The sequence below is a fragment of the Anguilla anguilla genome, chromosome 2 (assembly GCF_013347855.1).
Source record: "Anguilla anguilla isolate fAngAng1 chromosome 2, fAngAng1.pri, whole genome shotgun sequence".
Lineage (NCBI taxonomy): Eukaryota > Metazoa > Chordata > Actinopteri > Anguilliformes > Anguillidae > Anguilla > Anguilla anguilla.
The window spans coordinates 61688152-61707431 of NC_049202.1; the positions used below are offsets into that span (position 1 = coordinate 61688152).

Below are 19280 nucleotides of genomic sequence, written 5' to 3' on the forward strand. Positions count from 1 at the left end.
CAAAAATAAAAAAAATGATTTATTGAATGGTAAGCGGCCAACTTAAGTAATTGGATGTGTACGTGCATGACATCCCAATCAATATCGACACCCGCTGCAGCAGGTCTGAAATTTATCCACTCGTTTCTCTGCCAAGAAGCGGACGGCTGGCCGTGAAGTAAGACTAATTGCCCGCAGCTGAGCTGATTGAAAAGATAAAACATGCGCAGGACTGGACAGTTTCCTCCGCCCAGTCTCCTCCCTGAGCCTGAGAACCAGCCCCGGTGACACAGCAAACGGAGAGCGCAGCCTGCCAGGCTGATTCCCTCCTTTAATAATGTCATCCCTGTAATGAGATAAGCGGCTAGCCCGCCGCGAGCGGCCAGTCTCCTACGCTCCCGCCCGCCGCCAGAGCTGCCCGCGCGGGGCGCCGACCCAAATCGCCATGGGGACGGCGCCCGTCATCACAAGCGAGTGCGGGCGACGGGACAAGAGGCTGGCAACGCCCGCCGCGGTGCCTCTTCAGCTCCGACTCCCGCCAAGAGGGTTTCCCTCCTGTTCCGGAACCTCTCGCCGCGTTCCGCCCGGCGCCCCTGCCCCTGCCCCCCCCCCCCCCCCCCCGTGACTGACGACAGAGCCAGCGCACTGCTCTCACGAGGCTAAAGGAGGCAATGCGCACCGCAGAGGCCCAGAGAAGGCCCCGGGGTTTTGGTGGCCCCTGAGTAAGAATGTTGTTGTGGCCCCAAAGTGCTCCAACAACACAAATCACAATGCAGGTCTTAGAAAGCAAGAGTCCGAAGGACAGAGGCGCTGATGCACCTTCGTACTGCAGCTGCGTCGTCTGCAGTAGCCGGCCCGCAAAGAAAACGGGAGTTTCGGGTTCCTGCAGGGCCACAGGGTGTGTTGTCCTGGGCCCTGTGGGGGGAGGGGGGGGTGGTAGTCAGTGAACTTGTGGGAAATATTATTGTCCCGGGCCCAGGAATAATACAATAATATAATTTTGTCCCGGGGCCTGGGAATTTTATCTGGCCTCCCTGGGTTGGCCAGATGTGATGGGATGCTGTGTTCAGGTGGGCGTACCTCAACCCAACGCTCATTACCCGTTTCTACACAGTAAAATGTCCAGTGTTAATTCAACTCTAACAGAGTACATAGGAGTCCAACAGGGACCATATGTACTCTGCAAGAGTCGATTTGACACTGAACATTTTTTCTGTGCATCAGTGCGACTGGCAGAGCTGCCCAATCAGGCTCTTCTCTGTCAGGCAGTTTCTACTCCTTCCCCTCACAGATAACACTCCTTTCTACAAACAGCCACACGAGAAACAAAACTCATATCTCGAAACGGAACGGGAAAACAGTCTGGAAGTAACAAATAAGTAAGGGAATGATCTCATTCAAAAACGCATACACAGATCACAGTAGTTCCCACTTGTGCTCGGGGTGCTGGAGTCCAAAGGTCTTGAGATGTTCTTTAAATTAATTTGTTTCATTAACTCTGACCCTGCAGCTCAAAATAACGGACATGCATCACAGCCATCAATGTACATGGCCAGACCGCTTGAGGACATGGTTGTTGCCACCTTCTTGCAAAGCGCTGACGTGCGTAGCTTCTCACAAGACTGTTCCCACATTTGTGGAGCTGGTGGGCAGGCTGTCCAAAGACAATACAAGATAAGTGTGTTAGTTTTGGGGGAAGACAGACAATACATGTATGAAACATTCTCCCAAACTGGTAATATGCTGCTTAATTTGCATGTAAAATTACTTGATGCAAATGGATTGCTAATTGTGCTATTAACAATATGTCAGGTACAGATTTTTAGAATTAACACATTAAGTGAAATGTAATTCATCAGTGTTATCACCCCAAAACAGCCTGAAAAACCACAAATAAGGGACACATCTAATGGCACACGCAAGTGAACAGTATATGCATGTGATGCAACACGTATGTAATTGAAAAAGCGGTGTTTCAATTTGTGATTTTACCATACACTTTTGAAATAGTGGGAAAATTTTCAAGTCCAAAAGCAAATCTGTAAAAAGCACAAATGAGCATTCATGCACACACAGCTCCATAAAAACCTAAACAGGTTTCATGGGCAACCGTGCTTACCAGACCTAGAGTACATATTCTCATACAGTGACCAGCAATAATGATGTCCCACGGCCTCGGTGCTATGATTCCGTTACAATAAGTCTCGATAACATTTTTTTCTCAAGCGCGCGCTTCGAAGTCGTTAGGAGACAGCAGAAAGTGTGGAAAGGACGTGACTTCCAGTAGAGGAGTCAGCGGACCCTGACACTCCCTACCGCTCACACACTCCGCCTTTACTTGACATCCTTTCTAGTACGGCCCGAAAAAAGGGTGTTTCTTTATCCTGCGGCATTCTGCGCATTCCATGGGGCCTCCCAAAGGAGACGAGCCGGGCATTCCCGTCCGCACTTTCACACATGTGGTGAGTCACGCGGACCGCAGCGGCGGAAAGAGAACCCCCCCGTACGCCCACGTGTTTGAGCTTCATTCCCAGGACTACAGGACGGATAACGGTGCAAGCGGGGATCACGGGTAGGCATCCGCACAAGTCATTCCTCAGGTTTGGAACAATTTGCCGCTTGCCATTCCCGGTGTGACTTCATCGTTGTGATCTCACGCTTTCAGCATTGGGTGGAGGTGGAGTAGCTGGATGAGATGCCTCAAATGTCTGCTAAACATCTAAATCTAAATGACTACTATTGTATATCTGTCGATATTCCGAATATCTGCGTAATACACAAATATTTTTGAAAACATATATGCTATAATTATGACAATTAGCCTAAAATTAATAAATTATCTGTTCTAAAGTTTTATCGGATCAACGACTGTTCTTGGTTTGCCAATTCCTTAAAATAAAATTATACAAATATTATAATTATAAAAACGGGTAAACCACAGTTTACAAGACCTGGAAACAAATTAGGTTGGTAAAAACAAATAACAGATAAACTACCACCAGTGCAAAGTTCGTTGTGTTTTTTCGTATCCATGAGAACCAAACAGTGTTCTATAAATGAACTTGTGTGCACGTTCTGTGTGAGTAACTTCCAAGCGGGTTTGCCGCACAATTACGCATCGTGTTTTGTGGATATATTGGGAACCGAGCTGTCAGAGAAGGGCGCGCCCTGACGTAGGGACGTACGCGGGGCGTTGTTCTTCCATAATGAGACACTTTATAACTGCGGCGCTACTTCTGGCATCAATCTAGTCAGAGGACTGTGGACTGAGGACTATCGTTGGACTTTTGGGGAAGGCTCTTCTGCATTTACATCTGCTTGTCATTTTTTGTGGAATTGTTTCACATTGCATTGAGTAAGTTGGATATGCTGTCCGTCAGTCGTTATTATTGCGATAATTCAGTTTCATCATATAGGAATAACAACAGCACGCGCGTAAAATATTTAAATGGCTTTAAGGGCTTCTGCTTCTTAGTTTCACCTAATTTACAGTTGGCAAGCTCGCAGAAAAGATTGAGATTTTCAATGTTCAATTTAAGGTTTAAAGATGGAATTGTATATTTATCGTGCATCATTCGTTTTACGTGGGAGTCCAAATATAAGCCTGTAGCGCCGAAAAAAAACATGCACAGATCTGTAGCTCTTGTTGAATATAAAGATTATACACCGTGTTTTGTGACGCATCACTCGGTTGTAGCTAATATGGTTTTAAACAAAACGACTGTTATCATGTATTTTGTAAACCCATGCGCAGATAAATTGCGATCATTTTTCAATGTTTGCAAATATTAACAAAGTAAAGGTTTAGTTTAGTCTATTCAGTGAATTGCTTACAAAGCAGTCATACTTGTCTGAGCGAGCAGTAAAAGTTTTGAGCAACTGCGGTATTGGTTGAATGGTGGCTTTGTGGCAGAGTAACGGTCAGCACCCGCAAAAACTGCGCATATGTGGAAAGTTTTCTGCTTGGCTCTTTTTGTTCTTTATGTATGAAAATATCTTGATAACGTATATGTCACAGTTGTCCGTTTACTTGGCTTTTTTCAGTGGTTTGGAGTTTTGAAATCCTGGTGTTTTAAAACTGCAGAAGACCATAATAGTTGAAAATTCGAAACTATCTGCGAAAAAAATAGAATAATTTTAAATATAAAAGGTTGAATTCTGAATTGTTTGGTACGCAACACATTTTGCCTTAAAATTACACTAAAATGTCGAGCGCCAGTTTTTTACAGTGAACGTTTTTTCCTTCGAAACAGAAATAAACATTCCACGGTGAAAATAAATCTTAGGAAGCGCGCCGACTGGTGTCCCGAGCTGGTACTGCAGACGCAGAGCGACACACCCCGTTGTATTAATCTGAGTGGAAGCTGTTGCGCGGTGCTCTGACACGGCGCGACTGGCTCTGAGCTGAACGTGTTTATTTCCCCGGTTCCGTTTAGATCTGCCTGGAAAAATGCTGCTCCTACTGCTTGGAATCATTATCCTGCACATTGCTGCTCTGGTACTCCTCTTTATATCGACTATTGTTAGCGTGAGTATTTTTTCTTCCATTATTTCGCACTCTAATTATTTATTAATTGCACATTTTGCATTAAAATTCAAATTTGACATGGGGCAAGCCACCTGTAACATTTGTATATATGCTTCAAACTATTGCATTGTAATGTAGTTTGACCAGTTAAGCATTACTTTGTTCAATTTTTTTAAATTGTTAGGCTACTTATTAAAACGTTGCCTATTAAAAAGTGCATAGCAATATTCTCAGTATAAAATGAACTCTTAACAGAGTTTAAATGAGTCAAGCATGGATCATATACTCTGCTAGAATAATCCTACACTGAAAACCTTACTGTGGGTACATTTACCCATGTTGCTCTTAAATTATATTTTTCCTGAAATATTGCCATGTCAAAAAAAAAAAGAACTGGCTGATATTTGACTGTGTGGTCGCTGTGGTTGATGTAAACCGTGCGGTTGTGCTGTGTCATCCGGCAGTCCTGGACCGTCGGGACGACCAGCAGCGCGGATCTGTGGTCGAACTGCTCCACGTCTGCCGTAGGCTACCACTGCGACCCAGCCTTTGCAGGAGGTGAGTGAGCCCCGCAGCTGCTGCTGCCCGTTACACGCCATCACGCCCAGCCCTCAGCCGCGACGGGCTGCAGTTCCGCGCGACGCTGAGCGGGCGCTGCAGCCAGGCATCGAGGCTTCATCTTTAACGCACATTTTCGACCTTGTGATGTCTGTGTTTGCAGCATATTAGTTGGCAGTTTGATTATAGTGCAGCTTTATTGTATTGCGACTTTGGTAAGCTCTTGCTGGGGGGTTTAATGGATGTCCTAGCACTGCTGGGGTTCTTCGTACGCAGTATTAGTGAGTTTTAGGGAATGCCCCACACCCCTGCTTGCCATTCCCCCCTCTGCAAACTGGGTGTGCCAGCAGTCCAGACTGACTCTGCACTGCCATCTAGGGGAGATGATGTGGAAGTGCAGCACAGGTCCAGAGAGTGATTCCCCCCCACCCCCTCCTTACTCCCCCACTCTCCTCATTCCCCCACCCAAGGTCCAAGGACCCCTCTCTGTATAAATAGTCCTGGAGTGATGTCCATATTCAGTCCCCTTCCTGACTGCAGACAGGAGCGAGGAGTCTGGAAAGGGGGGGGAGGGGCGGGGCTATTTAAAGTATGTGTTAGGGCAGGCACTGTCGCTTGAGCCCACATGTTTTTGGATGCCCTTCGGGGGTACATAGCGTGCCCCTTGCCCAGGTCACGCCCTGGTAACAGATGGTGAACCTGTGTTAGGTCATTAACAAAATCAGCCTCAGGGTCCCGAGCCACACCTCTGACAAGCTCTCAGTCCATGAGGCAGTAACAGTGCACTAAGTGCCCAGGTGCATTACTGAGCAAGGATTATGCGTGGTCTGTTTGCCAGCCACCAGCCCCATATTCCCACTGTACCTGTGACATCACATCCCTGAGAAAACACCATGGAAACAGGCTGTTGGACCTTGCTAGTGTCCTGAATCCTCCAGCCCTGCAGTGTCACAGCCCCTCCCAAATACTGATTAACCATTTAAGGTGTGAGGTCACAAATATGTGAGTAGACTGTTAAGTGAACCTTCTAATGCTGATGTAACGATCACTGCTGGTAACTGAAAGCAATGTTCTAGTTCCATAACACTGATGTAGAATTTTTAAAGAAAAAAATAATAATTCCAAAATGCCTACTCTGCAAAGGGTTAAAAACACACCTTCCAGAAGCCTTGTTTGGACATATATTTGCTATGATTGCTCAGCCACTTAGCTTCCGGAGAGATATAGGTCTGTGTGACTTAGATTCAGTAGGTGAATTAGCTTCGGTGTATTGTATTTTTTTTGTGTGTGTATAGTTTTTGCAAACGTTTGTGGATCACACACGCTTCGCAGCGAACGGAGGACCAGTGTCCCGTCGTCGTGCTCCGCACGTCTGCATGCGGTTTCTGCGAGGAGGGCGTTCGCGGTTGTCACTTTGATTGAGCGCAGTGCGGACCCTGCGCCGCTACAGGCTAGCGGCGGCGAGCTGGCGCTGGGCTCTGCAGAGGGGAGAGACGCAGGCCGGCTGGGAAACGTGAGAGGAATGAGAGAGCTGTGAGCAGGGCGTGGCCCGAGCTCTCGGGGGGTTCGGCTCCACAGCGCCTCCCGCAGGCGACGTGCGGTACAGGGGACGGAATGTGAGAGGCCAGAGGAGCCCTGTAATGAGCCTATCAGAGCCGTGGGTAAAGGGAGTGGAATGAGACAGAAATATGTGGAATGAATCAGCATGTTCCACAATAAGAACTTTAAGTTCCTCTTCAGCAGAGTCCATCAGGGCTTCCACAGGCCAGCCTGACCTTCAGGTTGGAGTGATCAGACACACACACACACATGCACACTCACACACACACACACTCGCTCTCACACACACATACTCACACACATGCACACTCACACACACACACACACTCACACACACGCATGCACACACACACACCTGCACACTCACACGCACAATCACACACACACACGCATGCACACACACTCACTCTCACACATGCACACTCACACACACACTCATGCACACTCACACACGTGCACGCACACACACATACGTATACCACAGACACAGACAGACACACACACACACACACACACACACACTCTTCTGCCAGTTGGGTGTGACAGTGCGGGGATACAGCCCTCCTCCCAGGGCAGTTCAACAGTAAATAAATTTTGCTGGCAGTTCACCCAGCAAAAACAGAGCAAACTGTCGGCAGATAAACCCAATATCCGCTGGCCCCACGCCCCGCCCCGCCCCCCTCAAAATAGGACCGGGACGCCGGGGAAGGGGAAACAGAGAGACAAGGACACGTTCTGCCTTCTTCCTGTTAGCCTTTGGTTTTCCTGAGCTGGGCCCTCGTCCGGAGCGTTTGTTCTGGGGGTGAAAAACGATCCGGGAAGGGCTGCGCCTCACTGGACGGGCCATTCCCGTCGCCCGAAACGTCGCCCCGGCGTACCCGTCCGACGCAGGAAGGAAGAGATAAAGTGTGTGTTTATCTCACGCCGATGCGGACGGGGCTATTTTTGGGCTCGGCTTACGCACACGCCGTTCGCCGATATCAATCTGTTTATCTTGGCTGCGATTTTGAGGGAACTTTTCACGTCAAGTTAACTGCCAAAGGAAAATTTCCCACATATTCCCCAGTTGTTCTCGAGCTGCGTTAAATGGCGATTGATTTTGGTCAACTGTAAGTTTTGCATTAAAATCGTGCTTTTATCACGGTTTCTTTGCTAGTTCTGAAACTTACAGAAGCGTGCATGTGCAGCACTGAATTGTGTTACAGCAGATCTGCCGAGCCCTGTTCCTGGAGATCTATCGTCCTGCAGGCTGTCACCCCAACCCTAACAAAGCACACCTCATTCTACAGCCAGAGATCTACCATCCTGCAGGTTTTCACTCCAGCCCTAACAAGCACACCTCATTCTACAGCCAGAGATCTACCATCCTGTAGGTTTTTACTCCAGCCCTAACAAAGCACACCTCATTCTACAGCTAGAGATCTACCATCCTGTAGGTTTTCACTCCAACCCTAACAAAGCACACCTCATTCAGCAGCTAGAGATCTACCATCCTGTAGGTTTTCACTCCAACCCTAACAAAGCACACCCCATTCAGCAGCTAGAGATCTACCATCCTGTAGGTTTTCACTCCAACCCTAATGACGTACACCTCATTCTACAGCCAGAGATCTCACTGAGCTGCTGATTAGCAGAGTCAGGTGTGCCAAATGAGGGCTGGAATGAAAAGCTACAGGGCAGTAGATCTGCAGGAACAGGGCTGGGCAGCCCTGTGTAATTACAGCCTGTAATCGCTGTGCCCTCAGTCTCAGACCGTCACGTACCGCAGAAGTGTGTGACTGGCGGTCCCAGGCCCTGCGCTGGGGGGGCATTTCCCATGAAGCCCTGAAGCAGTGTTCCCCTCCTTAATTCCCCGGGTGGAAGGGACGGGTCCAGTTTGGGTTAAACAAGGCCTTAATGGCCAGCCCGCTAGTCAAGTCATTTTCTTGGTCTTGTCTTGCCTTTTCCCCATTTCCCTGTCGTTCATTTTTTTTAGGAAAAATCTGGTGAGGCTAGCATGCGAGAGTGGAGTGACATTGAACCCTCCCCCTCCCCCCCCACCGCTACCCTACCCCCCTGGGGAGGGTCAGGAATGTAGGGGCACCGCCTTGAGATGCCGCCCATACCGCCGATGCCGCTCCAGGCCTAAAGGAAAACAGAGACCGCATTCCCGTCCCGGGCCACGGCCACAACGTGTTCCCCCAACACCGCCGCACGCGTACAGAGTTACCGCACGCTATTCCCACCACGCCGCGGCTCGACTCCACTCCACTCGACTCCCGTTTGCATCCCGCGGCGACTCAAACGCTCGCCGGGCGTGGAGAGGCTCGCTGGGCGGGGTCAGACCCTCGGACTGAAGTCGTTTGAGCTCCCTGAGCCAATCGGGGGGCTGGAGAATGAGTGTTGTGGATCAGACTTGGGTTTGGGACAGGGGCCGCGTCGGGTTAATTTATGAGCGGCAGGGAGAGCCATGGCTCCAGTGAGTGCAGCTCTCCAAAGAGAGAGATTGATGTGCTCGACTGCTTTGGCCTGATGGGAAAAGCAAGACTTTTTCCACGAAGCGCTGCACCCAAACAAGCTGAACTGATTTGGTTAGTGATCGATTTAGCTGCTAATCAATACACCTTTCTCCATCAAAGCACTCGTGTTTCAATGATTAATGAGGCCATTGGCTGAGATCATTTAGTGAGTTGAAAAAAGAGCTCTTTTCACAGGGAAGAAATATGATCATGTAATAATCATATTATATTTAATTCATATGTTTATATGTAGAGGGAACACTCAGTGTGGCTAGTTTGTTAGGAGCATCACACACCCTTTACTGACTAATGTCTCCATCACACATATACACACACACATACACACACACACACACGTGTAAGCAGTCTGTCAGTACTGAATGTTTGTCAGTTTTTGTCAGAAAACTGCAGCAGACAGCATAAATGGGGGTGATACTAGATTAGCTGTTCGGAATGAACCCGAACGCTGAAGTCTGGTCTTAGCGCGCACTGCTTCCATTGCTACTGACCGCGTGGCTAATGCAGATTAATTTCATATATTGTGTGTTTTGCATATTTAATGCTTTTCAGTCACATTACTATTAATTACCTTCTTCTCTTGGTTGAAACACATCACACACATTAGCTCCTGAAACCACGAAGAGCACTCATGATTTAGGGAACTTTGTTTGGTGGATGCTAATATTTTCCTGTACACAATTTATGATAATATGGTTGTGTATCTTTCCCTCAGATCAGATTAGATCTTACCTCTTCTTCATCTGTCTGTTTTCCCCATTAAGCCCTGTATGTTTAAGCGCGCACAAGACAAAGTGCATCTCCTGGTGTAAGAAGCCTTTATGAATGGAGGGACATTCACAAGCGCAGGTCCATGTTGCAGCTGCAGTGTCAGGGTGGTCAATTGCTTTTCAATTAGGCCAGTTAACGGAATGAAATTAAGTTTACGTCACAAATTATCTAGAATATTTCAGAGAATGAACCCATTCATTTTCGATTAACTCCCTGAATTGAATGAATTGAGGTGGAATTTAGTCCAACCCTGGAGCCTGGTTTCCTGAATATTACACCCCCCCCACCACCACCCTCCGCCTCTCTACCCTCGTGTTGTTGTAGAACTTTGACTGTGGCCACTCCTGAGGAATTCTGGGAAGGCCTTCTGCGGCTAAAAAAGGATCGCAGACACAGCTGAACATGAGAAGAGGCATGTGCCAGGAACGTCCTGAGGAGATAAGGAGCTCCTGCAGGAAACCTGAGCGTGGATTTAACCCCCCACCCCCAACCAAACCACCCCTCCGCCCCCCAGCAAGAAATAGACACACCGCACAAACTCTGCATACCAGTGAGAAAGAGAGAGAGGGGGGGGGTAGAGAAGGGAGAGGAGAAAGAGAGGAACAGAAATAGAGAGAGAATCTCTCACGCGTTTGTTGTGCTTTAACCACGGTTAGTAATGAGAGGCCAGAGATAAACACTAGGATTGGAAAAAGTGATGGCACGCACACAGTTTATTAATATTTTCCATCCTGTCAGTGCCATTTTGGATTCTGAACTTTAGGAGTGTCTTTAAGAACATTCGGCATTCAATCCAAACAATGCTGGTAATTACTGAAACGAACGCCTGAAAAAACATGCATGTTTAAATCCTTAATTCAAAATCCAGGAAAAAGTGCATTGTGTTAGAGCTGAATCTGAGCCTGCGCATTGGCACACTTGCCTCGCTAGTTTTTGTCTTTAGCTACAGCAGGCCGTAGACTCACGAGGGCCGCAGTGAAGTGAGGCACCCAGTGTGTCAGCAGCTACCTCGCTAACGTAGCCCGCAGGTCTAGAGTGTGAACACAGACACGCTCCTCTGCGTTAGTCTCCGCCCCCTTTAAGCACGCCCCAGAGCTCCAAGATTCCGCGAAGCCACACCTTCCCGTTCAGACCCGCCCCTCGGCACGCCGCGCTGTATTCCGGATGGACGTTTCCGTTATCGGACGCCGTCTTCGTGGAAGTTTTTCCAGGCCTTGGCCAGCGGGTCGTTTGTTCTCGTGCAGGGGGAATGACAGGAAACGCTGGAGGCCGGCCCGTGTGAGCGGCCCGTTCCGGGTCCCGAGCGTAGCGCAAGGCTAACCTCCGCGCAGGAAGGCCTGAGGCACGAAACGAGCGCAGAGCGTCCGCTGGGCGGCCCTGGCTGCGGGCGGTGAAAGGGTTAAGTTACGGGAACGACGCACGGCCCCCTTTTCCCTCCGCTTTTGTGCCGGGACGCTGAGGCTCCTCCCTGGTCGATATGGCGGGCCGGCATCCTGTGCCATGGGGGGGGGGGGATATCAGATGGAGTGCTTTTAGGAAGAGAACACTCATTACCACAGAGACGCGAGCGATTCTGGGCAGAAAACTTCACCCCTCCCCCTCCCCCTCCCCCAACCCCACCCCCACCCCGCGGTGAATCGATGCCTCCTGTAGAGAGAGTGGTCACCTCATGACAGGTGTCAGCTTCAGCCCAGAATATCTGCTTCTACGTGACCTTGGACTGCTGAAGGTCAAAAGCACAGGCGTCCATGTTTGTGTCTCAGTGAAGTGAAGTTTGACCAGTTCATATGAGTGAAAAATATTGGCTGTCTGCAGCTTTGGGCCCTGTGTTTGACAGCACTGTCTTGCCTCTTAGTCCCTCTGAGCCAAGTGAACCTATGAGTACCTTTCTCGGCATGGCAGTTTTACCCACAATCCTCTGTTGATGAATCTGGCGGCTTTTCCCCATGTTCATGGTGAAGCAAGTTCACAGTCATGTTGGATGGACATAAGTGCGCACAAATGTGTTGAAGAAATGTTGCACGTTAAGTAAATGCTGTATGTTGAAAGATATTTCAGTATACTTAATGTATTTTAGTTGCAATAATATATATTTTTTTCTTTTTAATGACAAAAAACAGGTCCAAAGCACACAGAGCAAGTCATCACGCGTAAAAATCATTTGTTTAATAAGGAATAAACAAGTTTTGTAGGGTAATAACCGAGTATTGTAAGAGTGGTGAAACATGATGAAAAAGTCATTGGAGGTTTTAATTACTCTCTCTCTCTCTCTCTCTCTCTCTCTCTCTCACAGAATGGATCCAGGCAGTCCAAGCGCTCATGATCTTATCCATCATCTTCAGCTTCCTCTCCCTCTTCCTCTTCTTCTGCCAGCTCTTCACCCTGCAGAAGGGTGGCCGCTTCTTCCTCACCGGAATCTTCCAGATCCTGGCCAGTAAGTGCGGCTCCTCGCGGCTCCGCCCCCTTCCCCCACGCCCTGTCGTCTGTGACGCTCCGTAACCGTGGAAACGGACGGAATGCCCGGGATGATTTCCAAACAGTGTTATTTACATATTTACATACAGGGGCCTTATCAAGCAGGACCAGCCTTGACGCCCCAAACTCAAATGAAGTTTTACGACATATTTTTGGCTGCGTTTCCACCGGCTTTAATTTATGCGACTGTGGAACGCCAACTCACAGTTTTGTAATGAACACGGCCATTGTCGTGCCTACAGTAACTGCAGCCCTTGGCATACCCGCTAATTCGCCATTCACGAGTTTGTGACAAAGACAGATTTGAGGGAATAGCTAATTCGTTGTCTGCGTTGGGAAACGATAATCTCATACGCATCGGACCGAAGGCGTTTGCGGCAAACACGAAGGCCGCGCACGCAGCTGCGCAAGAATCTCTGGAGATATTAAATATCTTTACAGTAACGAGCGCTAAAGCGGGTAGCACTCGTATCTAGGTACCTGTGCGGGTAGCACCCGAGGCTCCTAAACCTCTGAGACTTCCTGTCTGCGTTGGGCTTCCTTCCTGTCTGTCGCTCCCTCCTTACTCCACAGATAAACTGCCACGTGCCGCAGTGGTAAGCTTCAGAAGCATCGGGCCTCTGTTTGCTACGCCTCGTTGGAGCCCCGTTAGCCTTCGCTAACGGGCGAGAGGACAGCGTGAGCCCTGCAGCTCTTTATGAATTATAAACGAGGCTCCCGGTTCCCGCCCTTTTGTTTGGTTCGAAACGCTCTTCCCATCTGTCGCCCGCGGCGACGGCGGACGGGCCCGGCTCCACCGCAGCCGGCTGCACAAACACAGACGCGCGAGGGGGGGTGGGGGATGGGGGGGGGGGGGGGTAGAGTAAACACAGACTCAGGTCTCCAGCCCTGCGCACGGCAGGGCTAAAAAAGGAAACTGACCGTGCTCTTTGTAACGAGAGAAAGAGATGTTTGGAGGGCACATGCATGGCTAATTTTATTTATTTATTTTGTTTTGGAGTGCGGGTGGAAAAGTAGAGTATGCTTTGTCTGCGAGGGTGCCCGGTTATCTTTGTGTGTGTATGAGTGTGTGTGTGTGTGTGTAGGAGGGGGAGGGGTATTTTTTGTACATGTGCCGCCCAGATGTTGTGCTTGTGTGAGCATTGTGTGTGTGTGTCTGTTCGTAGGCGGGGGAGGGGTATTTCTGTACATGTGCTGCCCAGATGTTGTGTGTATGTGTGTGTGTGTGTGTGTGAGTGTGTGTGTGTGTGTGTGTGTGTGTGTGTGTGTGTGTGTGTGTGTAGGAGGGGGGAGGGGTATTTTTTGTACATGTGCCGCCCAGATGTTGTGCTTGTGTGAGCATTGTGTGTGTGTGTCTGTTCGTAGGCGGGGGAGGGGTATTTCTGTACATGTGCTGCCCAGATGTTGTGTGTATGTGTGTGTATGTGTGTGTGTGTGTGTGTGTGTGTGTGAGTGTTTGTATACAAAGCCCTCTGCAGTAGGAGGTACAGTCATGCCAGTCTGTGGCTTTGGCCCTCACACTGGTCCCTGGGCAGCTTGTGCCCGGCCTACTGGCTGGTACAGTATGAATGTTCCCCTCTGTGCCCGCGGAGTGCCAGCGGGCCAGAATCACACAGAGCGGAGCAGAACTTTGGGAAGGGGGCGCCCACGTGCCCCGGTTTTGGCTCCGGGGACAGAGGCGCTGACACAAGCCGAAATGTCACCGCTGATGGGCCCGTGGGCAGGCCGCCCTCGGGCTGGCAGGTTTCGGGATCCAAAAAACCCCTCGCCCGCTTCCGGCCCGGGGTTCACACAGTCGCACCTCTGTCTCGGTTCAGTCCAGGACGCGCGTCCCCGCGAAACTCAAAAACAAAAAAAAAAAACAGGTCACACCGGTGGCTTGCTTTCTAAACCAGCGTCGAACCACGTTCGTGGTGCTCTCCCGGTGAGCAAAAGTCAGAATCTAGACATCTAGAGGGGTGCACATCTAGGCTGAGAGATGTGTTGACATAATTGGACGAGGTTAACCGCAATATAGCTCAGGTTTATACCAGAATATAGCCTGGCTATGTCCTGGTAGGCTAGAAAACTTTCATTTTTTAACCAAATGTTGCCAGGTTTTCACCTGAATGCCTAGATGGCTTTTCACCACAGAAATGTTCACTGGGCTAACTCTCTACAGCCACAGAATTTACACACACAAGTCAGTCAGAGGAAAGCCTTGCAGGCTTAATACTTCCACAGTTTATTACACCTTTTATTTCAACAGCTGCCACCATGTCACAGATTCCATATCTCACTACCAATAAAGAACTCCCACATAGCATAACTCATCCCTTCTGTTGTCTCCACTCTACACCTGACCTGACTTGCATACAGGAGGCCGTATTGCGTGTTATTTGTACTATGTTATGAAATGTTTGCCTGTTTTAGCGATATCGACCAATGAGGAGCCCAGATTCTAATCAATTCGCTCTCCCCGCAGGTCTGTTCGTCATGACCGGCGCCATCATCTACACGGTGATGAGTCCGACCTGGGTGCCGGACATCATGTCCTTCGGGTTCGCCTACATCCTGGCCTGGGTGGCCTTCCCCCTCGCCCTGATTAGCGGCCTCATCTACGTCATCTTGAGAAAGCGCGAATGAGATCACGTCGCCACGGAGACTAGCTGAAGAGGAGCTTCCGTGCTACCGTACCGTACTGCGTCCACAGAGAAGTTCACTGACACCAGTTTGAGGGTGGCTGGGCGGGGGGAGGAGGGGGGGGGGAATGGGGTCAGGGATATTAAAGTAGGGATAAGACAAGACACGATTGTCGCCTTACTCTACAGGCTCCTCAGAAGTAAGTATTCACCAATCACCATCAGCCTTGATCGGTTTGTTCATACCAACATACCCTGTGATTGGTGGAGCTCCTCTCTGGTTTCTATTTGAAAGGCAGAAACCAGTGAGTGTTCTGTGTCTATTTTATTATCCCTGGGGGGGAATGGGGGGGAGTGAGGTTTGGGGATTCAGGGAGGGGTTTACACAAACAGAAACAACAAATACTGTTATAATTGAAGATGTATATAGTATCTATGGTTTAAACCCTATTTATAACACTTTTTACATATATGTACATAGTATTGTTGTGTTGCTATATTGACAAAGATTCTCCTTTGATGAACTTTGTTTAGCTAATTAAGTGCCTAAAAATGTAATGGTGAAGTAACGAGTCTTTGTTTTATTTGTGTGTAGTTTTCTTTAAATTACCCCCCCCCCCCACCCAAAAAAAAAGAAAAAAAAGTTTAAATAAATTTTTGAACCATTTTAACCAAAGTGCATGTATGAACTAGAAGGCAGGAGGGAATTTGTGTTTTAACAGTGCTTATTTGAGGAGAAATACAGAAGCAACAACCAAACGAGATTGCTAGGATAAACCATTAAAAAGGTAGCTTGACAGTTTTTTCAGTTTTTTTCTGTATGTAATAAGCCAAAATTTTTTCAAGGTTTGTTTTTTCAACAACAAAAATGGTGCTATATATTTACCATTCCTATTATTGATAGCCATTTAGCCTTATTTAGAGTTGAATAACTTGATTTAACATGCAGTAGGTGGAACGTCTGATAGTGTAATGTACTTGTGCCTAACTGCTTATGTACATAAAGGATTTTACTAAAGTTTCTTTTTCTCTTTCTTTTTTTGTTTAGTTTTTTTTTCGTTTTATTTTTCGTTTCTTTTATTTTTATTTTTTAAATAAAAACATTAAAAGAATGTTGGCCTTACGTGTAAGTTAAGCTACATGTTTGAGAGTAAGGGTGGGGCTAAAAATTTTTTAAATTTTTTTTTCATCACCTGTTATTTTCTTTTACTCTTTCACTTAAAACTGTATTGCCATTTCAAACGTCAGTATTAAAAGAGCTGCATTGTTTCGTTGATTTTACTGTACGACTGCATGTAATGTTTTGGTGGCACGATGAGGAGACCCAATTGTGGGCTTAAAAAAACTACAACGGCTTTAGTTTCGATTAATGTTTGGTTCTCTCTTTCATAAGATGTTTCTTTGTGTGATTATTTTTACCTGACCAGCAATTATAATTAGACGCCGGCCCATTTCGAGGGTGGTGTAGCGACTGCGAGGGCATTATACCAAATCAAATCTGGCATAAAATTTAGAGGGGGGGAAATGGTATCAAAATACTGTATTATGAGAGGAAGGATATTTAGATTGGGAAACTTGCGGTTTTGCATTTTAGGTGAAAAAAACGTGAAACCTGTCTTTTTCGTTCTGATGACGAATGTGTTCTCTGAAACCCACTTGAATTACGGAGTCGGGCTGTTCCATTTGGGGGAAAAAAGGATACTGTGATGTTGTGCCAGTATCAGTCGACTGTAATCCTTGAAAACGCTAACAAACGAATTGACTAAATAAACAATGAATTAGATACGCCTGTCTAGAGATAATTATGTGTAATTGTGTGTTCCTTTTCAGCAGGAGGCAAAGCCCAAATGACCACTAGAAACCCAAATTGCCGTCGCGGTGAACGAGTTACCTGTTTCCATGGTGTTTATGTGCTGTAAAGCGGCTCGACGGGGATGATTGTGTGGAAGACTTTTGCAAGAGTGCACGAACGGGAACTGTAGTAAAAACTAAAGATAAAAGGCCTCTGGATCCCCCCCCCTGTGTAAAGTACATCTGGTTGAACTTAGATAAGTGTGTGCTATTAAAGTGAATGCAAATTATCTATCTGTGTGGCCAAATGTAATCTGTACCCTCTATACTATGCTATGTGTCGATGAACGTGCTGAGCCTTTCTGTTCTCTTTGACTGCTCTGTGTTCGCCGCTGTGTGTCTGTGTGTATAATATAGCCGTGCCTGCGTCTCTGAACTGTGCTTTTCGCCCTTGCCTTTGTCACCCTGTTCACCTCTCCGTGTCGGCGTCTGTCGCAATCGAAAACCGTTCAAGCGTTCTGTCCGCCGCGGTCGTGACGCGCGGCTTCGCTCCTGAACCCCGGAGTCGGGCAGATTCCGTCACCTTAGCCGGGGGGTCCCCGAATGTCAGGAATTTTAAACGCGGCCGCGGTCTGGCTCCTGTTGCGCACGGGGCGTCCGATGCGCGCTGAGAGAGAGAGGGGCCGCGTGTTCCAGGCGCGCGGGTAGAGTTACCGACGGTGGGAATCTGGTCGTCTGTGTTCCCGGGCGCAGTGGACGGACTGTCCGAATCCGTGCTGGTACCGAAACCCCGTTCAGTGTGAGCCAGATCGCTGGGTCTGAGGCAAAGGACAGCTCTGTGGATGTTTTCCCACCGTGTTACCATCACTGTAACCTTATAGGACTTGCAAAGATGATTTACATTTTTGTGTTACATGCCTTATGGAAACAGGAACGTACGTGCATGAAACCATGAATTAAAATGTCAGGCTGTGGTCATTGAGACACCTAAGTAACAATCGGACAATAACCGACACGAATGTGCAGATTTTTAAAGAGGCCATTCTCTTAGGATCTACCGTCCTGTAGGTTCTCACGCCAACCCTAATTTGGCACACCTTACTCTGCTAATTAGCATTTGAATGAGGTGTGCTTTGTTAGAGTTGGAGTGAAAACCTGCAGGACGTAGTTTACCAGACGCACATCCGAATACACTGTAGGTTTGACACTAGCAGACAGGATGGACCTAAGCGGCTTAACGTTTTATGAAGACATTGGCCTGAATTCAGTAAACATTTGTCCCAACATTTCTTCACTAACACATTTTGTTGAGTTCATTTTAGGTTAATGCAGAACTCACAAAGAAACGTGTTTATGAAGAAGAAGAATAAAAAACAACAATTACATTTTAAAGTCAGTTCAGTCAGAGAAAATCTATTCTGAAGCCAGGCCATATGGTCAATACAGTACATGTACAAATGTGGTAAGCGCTATGCTTGTCATGTTAAGACCTCCGATCCCTTGGGTTTGACCCACCTTTTGCTCTGGTTCAGTTGGTGCCCAATCACGTGCCATGGAGAGCTGGGTGTATGCACGTTTTCATTCCGACCAATCACGTTATCTGCTTATTTCTCTCATTCGTTCCCTCCTCTCTGGTTGAAGGTGTGTTAATTAGTGCAATCAGCAGGTGTAGCGATCGGTTGGAATGAAAACCTGGATTCTCTCAGCATTCCATGGCACATGATTGGGCCCTACTGCTCTAGTTGTTGCGTGACTCCAAAAGCTCACAGATTTGATTGTCTCTGCCTCTTCCCAACCAGTACGGTTACAGGACAGACCAGCTTTCTCCATTCTAGTCTACAGAGCCCAGCAGCCCCTTTAAGTGGTTTACTGTTTATCCAGTCCATAGTCATGACTTGCTGCATAGCTAGATTTCTACGTCCAGAAGTTTGAAAAGCACAGAAGTAAATGGAAGGTCATCAGAAAACCTTTTTTATTTGCCTGCTTGCTGATTGCTGAAGGGGCTGGAGTGTGCATGTCTAGTTGGAAGGGAATGAGCATCTCTAATGAAGGCTAGCTTATCTCTGTCCCCTGGTTTCAAGCACTGTTACGGTTGGCCGCCCAACTAAGTAATGCTTGTGTTCGTGTTAAAATGCAATTCAATTGAGTGACAATAAAGGATATTGCTTACAACCACGAAACATCCCTGTGCTTCATTTAAAGTGGCTGGTTGTCTTTTGAACAGTGTAAACTTGAGAAAGCATTAACATGCTTTTGTTGCAAATGACTCTTACATGATACATTATTTATCACATCCATGCGATTGTCTTATGTGAATAATTTCACACGCAGGAATAAAACACAGGAAATATGGTAATTTTGCCCTGAAAATCTATTCAAGCTTGAACAGCCGGTGAAGACAGACAGCAATAGACTTCAAATTTGTTTAACCAGCCTTTCATATTAAAGGAACAATATTGAAACTTATTTAACCAGACTTCT

General features: G+C 47.6%; 1 protein-coding gene across 1 annotated transcript; it reads left to right on the top strand.

The window, feature by feature from the left end:
- Positions 1 to 3176: 3176 nt before the first annotated feature.
- On the top strand, positions 3177 to 18968 carry pmp22b (peripheral myelin protein 22b). The gene is made up of 5 exons (XM_035406046.1): positions 3177 to 3334; positions 4416 to 4507; positions 4972 to 5065; positions 12206 to 12346; positions 14852 to 18968. Exons 2-5 carry the CDS (start codon positions 4430 to 4432, stop codon positions 15010 to 15012), a joined length of 474 nt encoding a protein of 157 aa, XP_035261937.1. The 5' UTR covers positions 3177 to 3334; positions 4416 to 4429; the 3' UTR covers positions 15013 to 18968.
- The last annotated feature ends 312 nt before the right edge of the window (positions 18969 to 19280 follow it).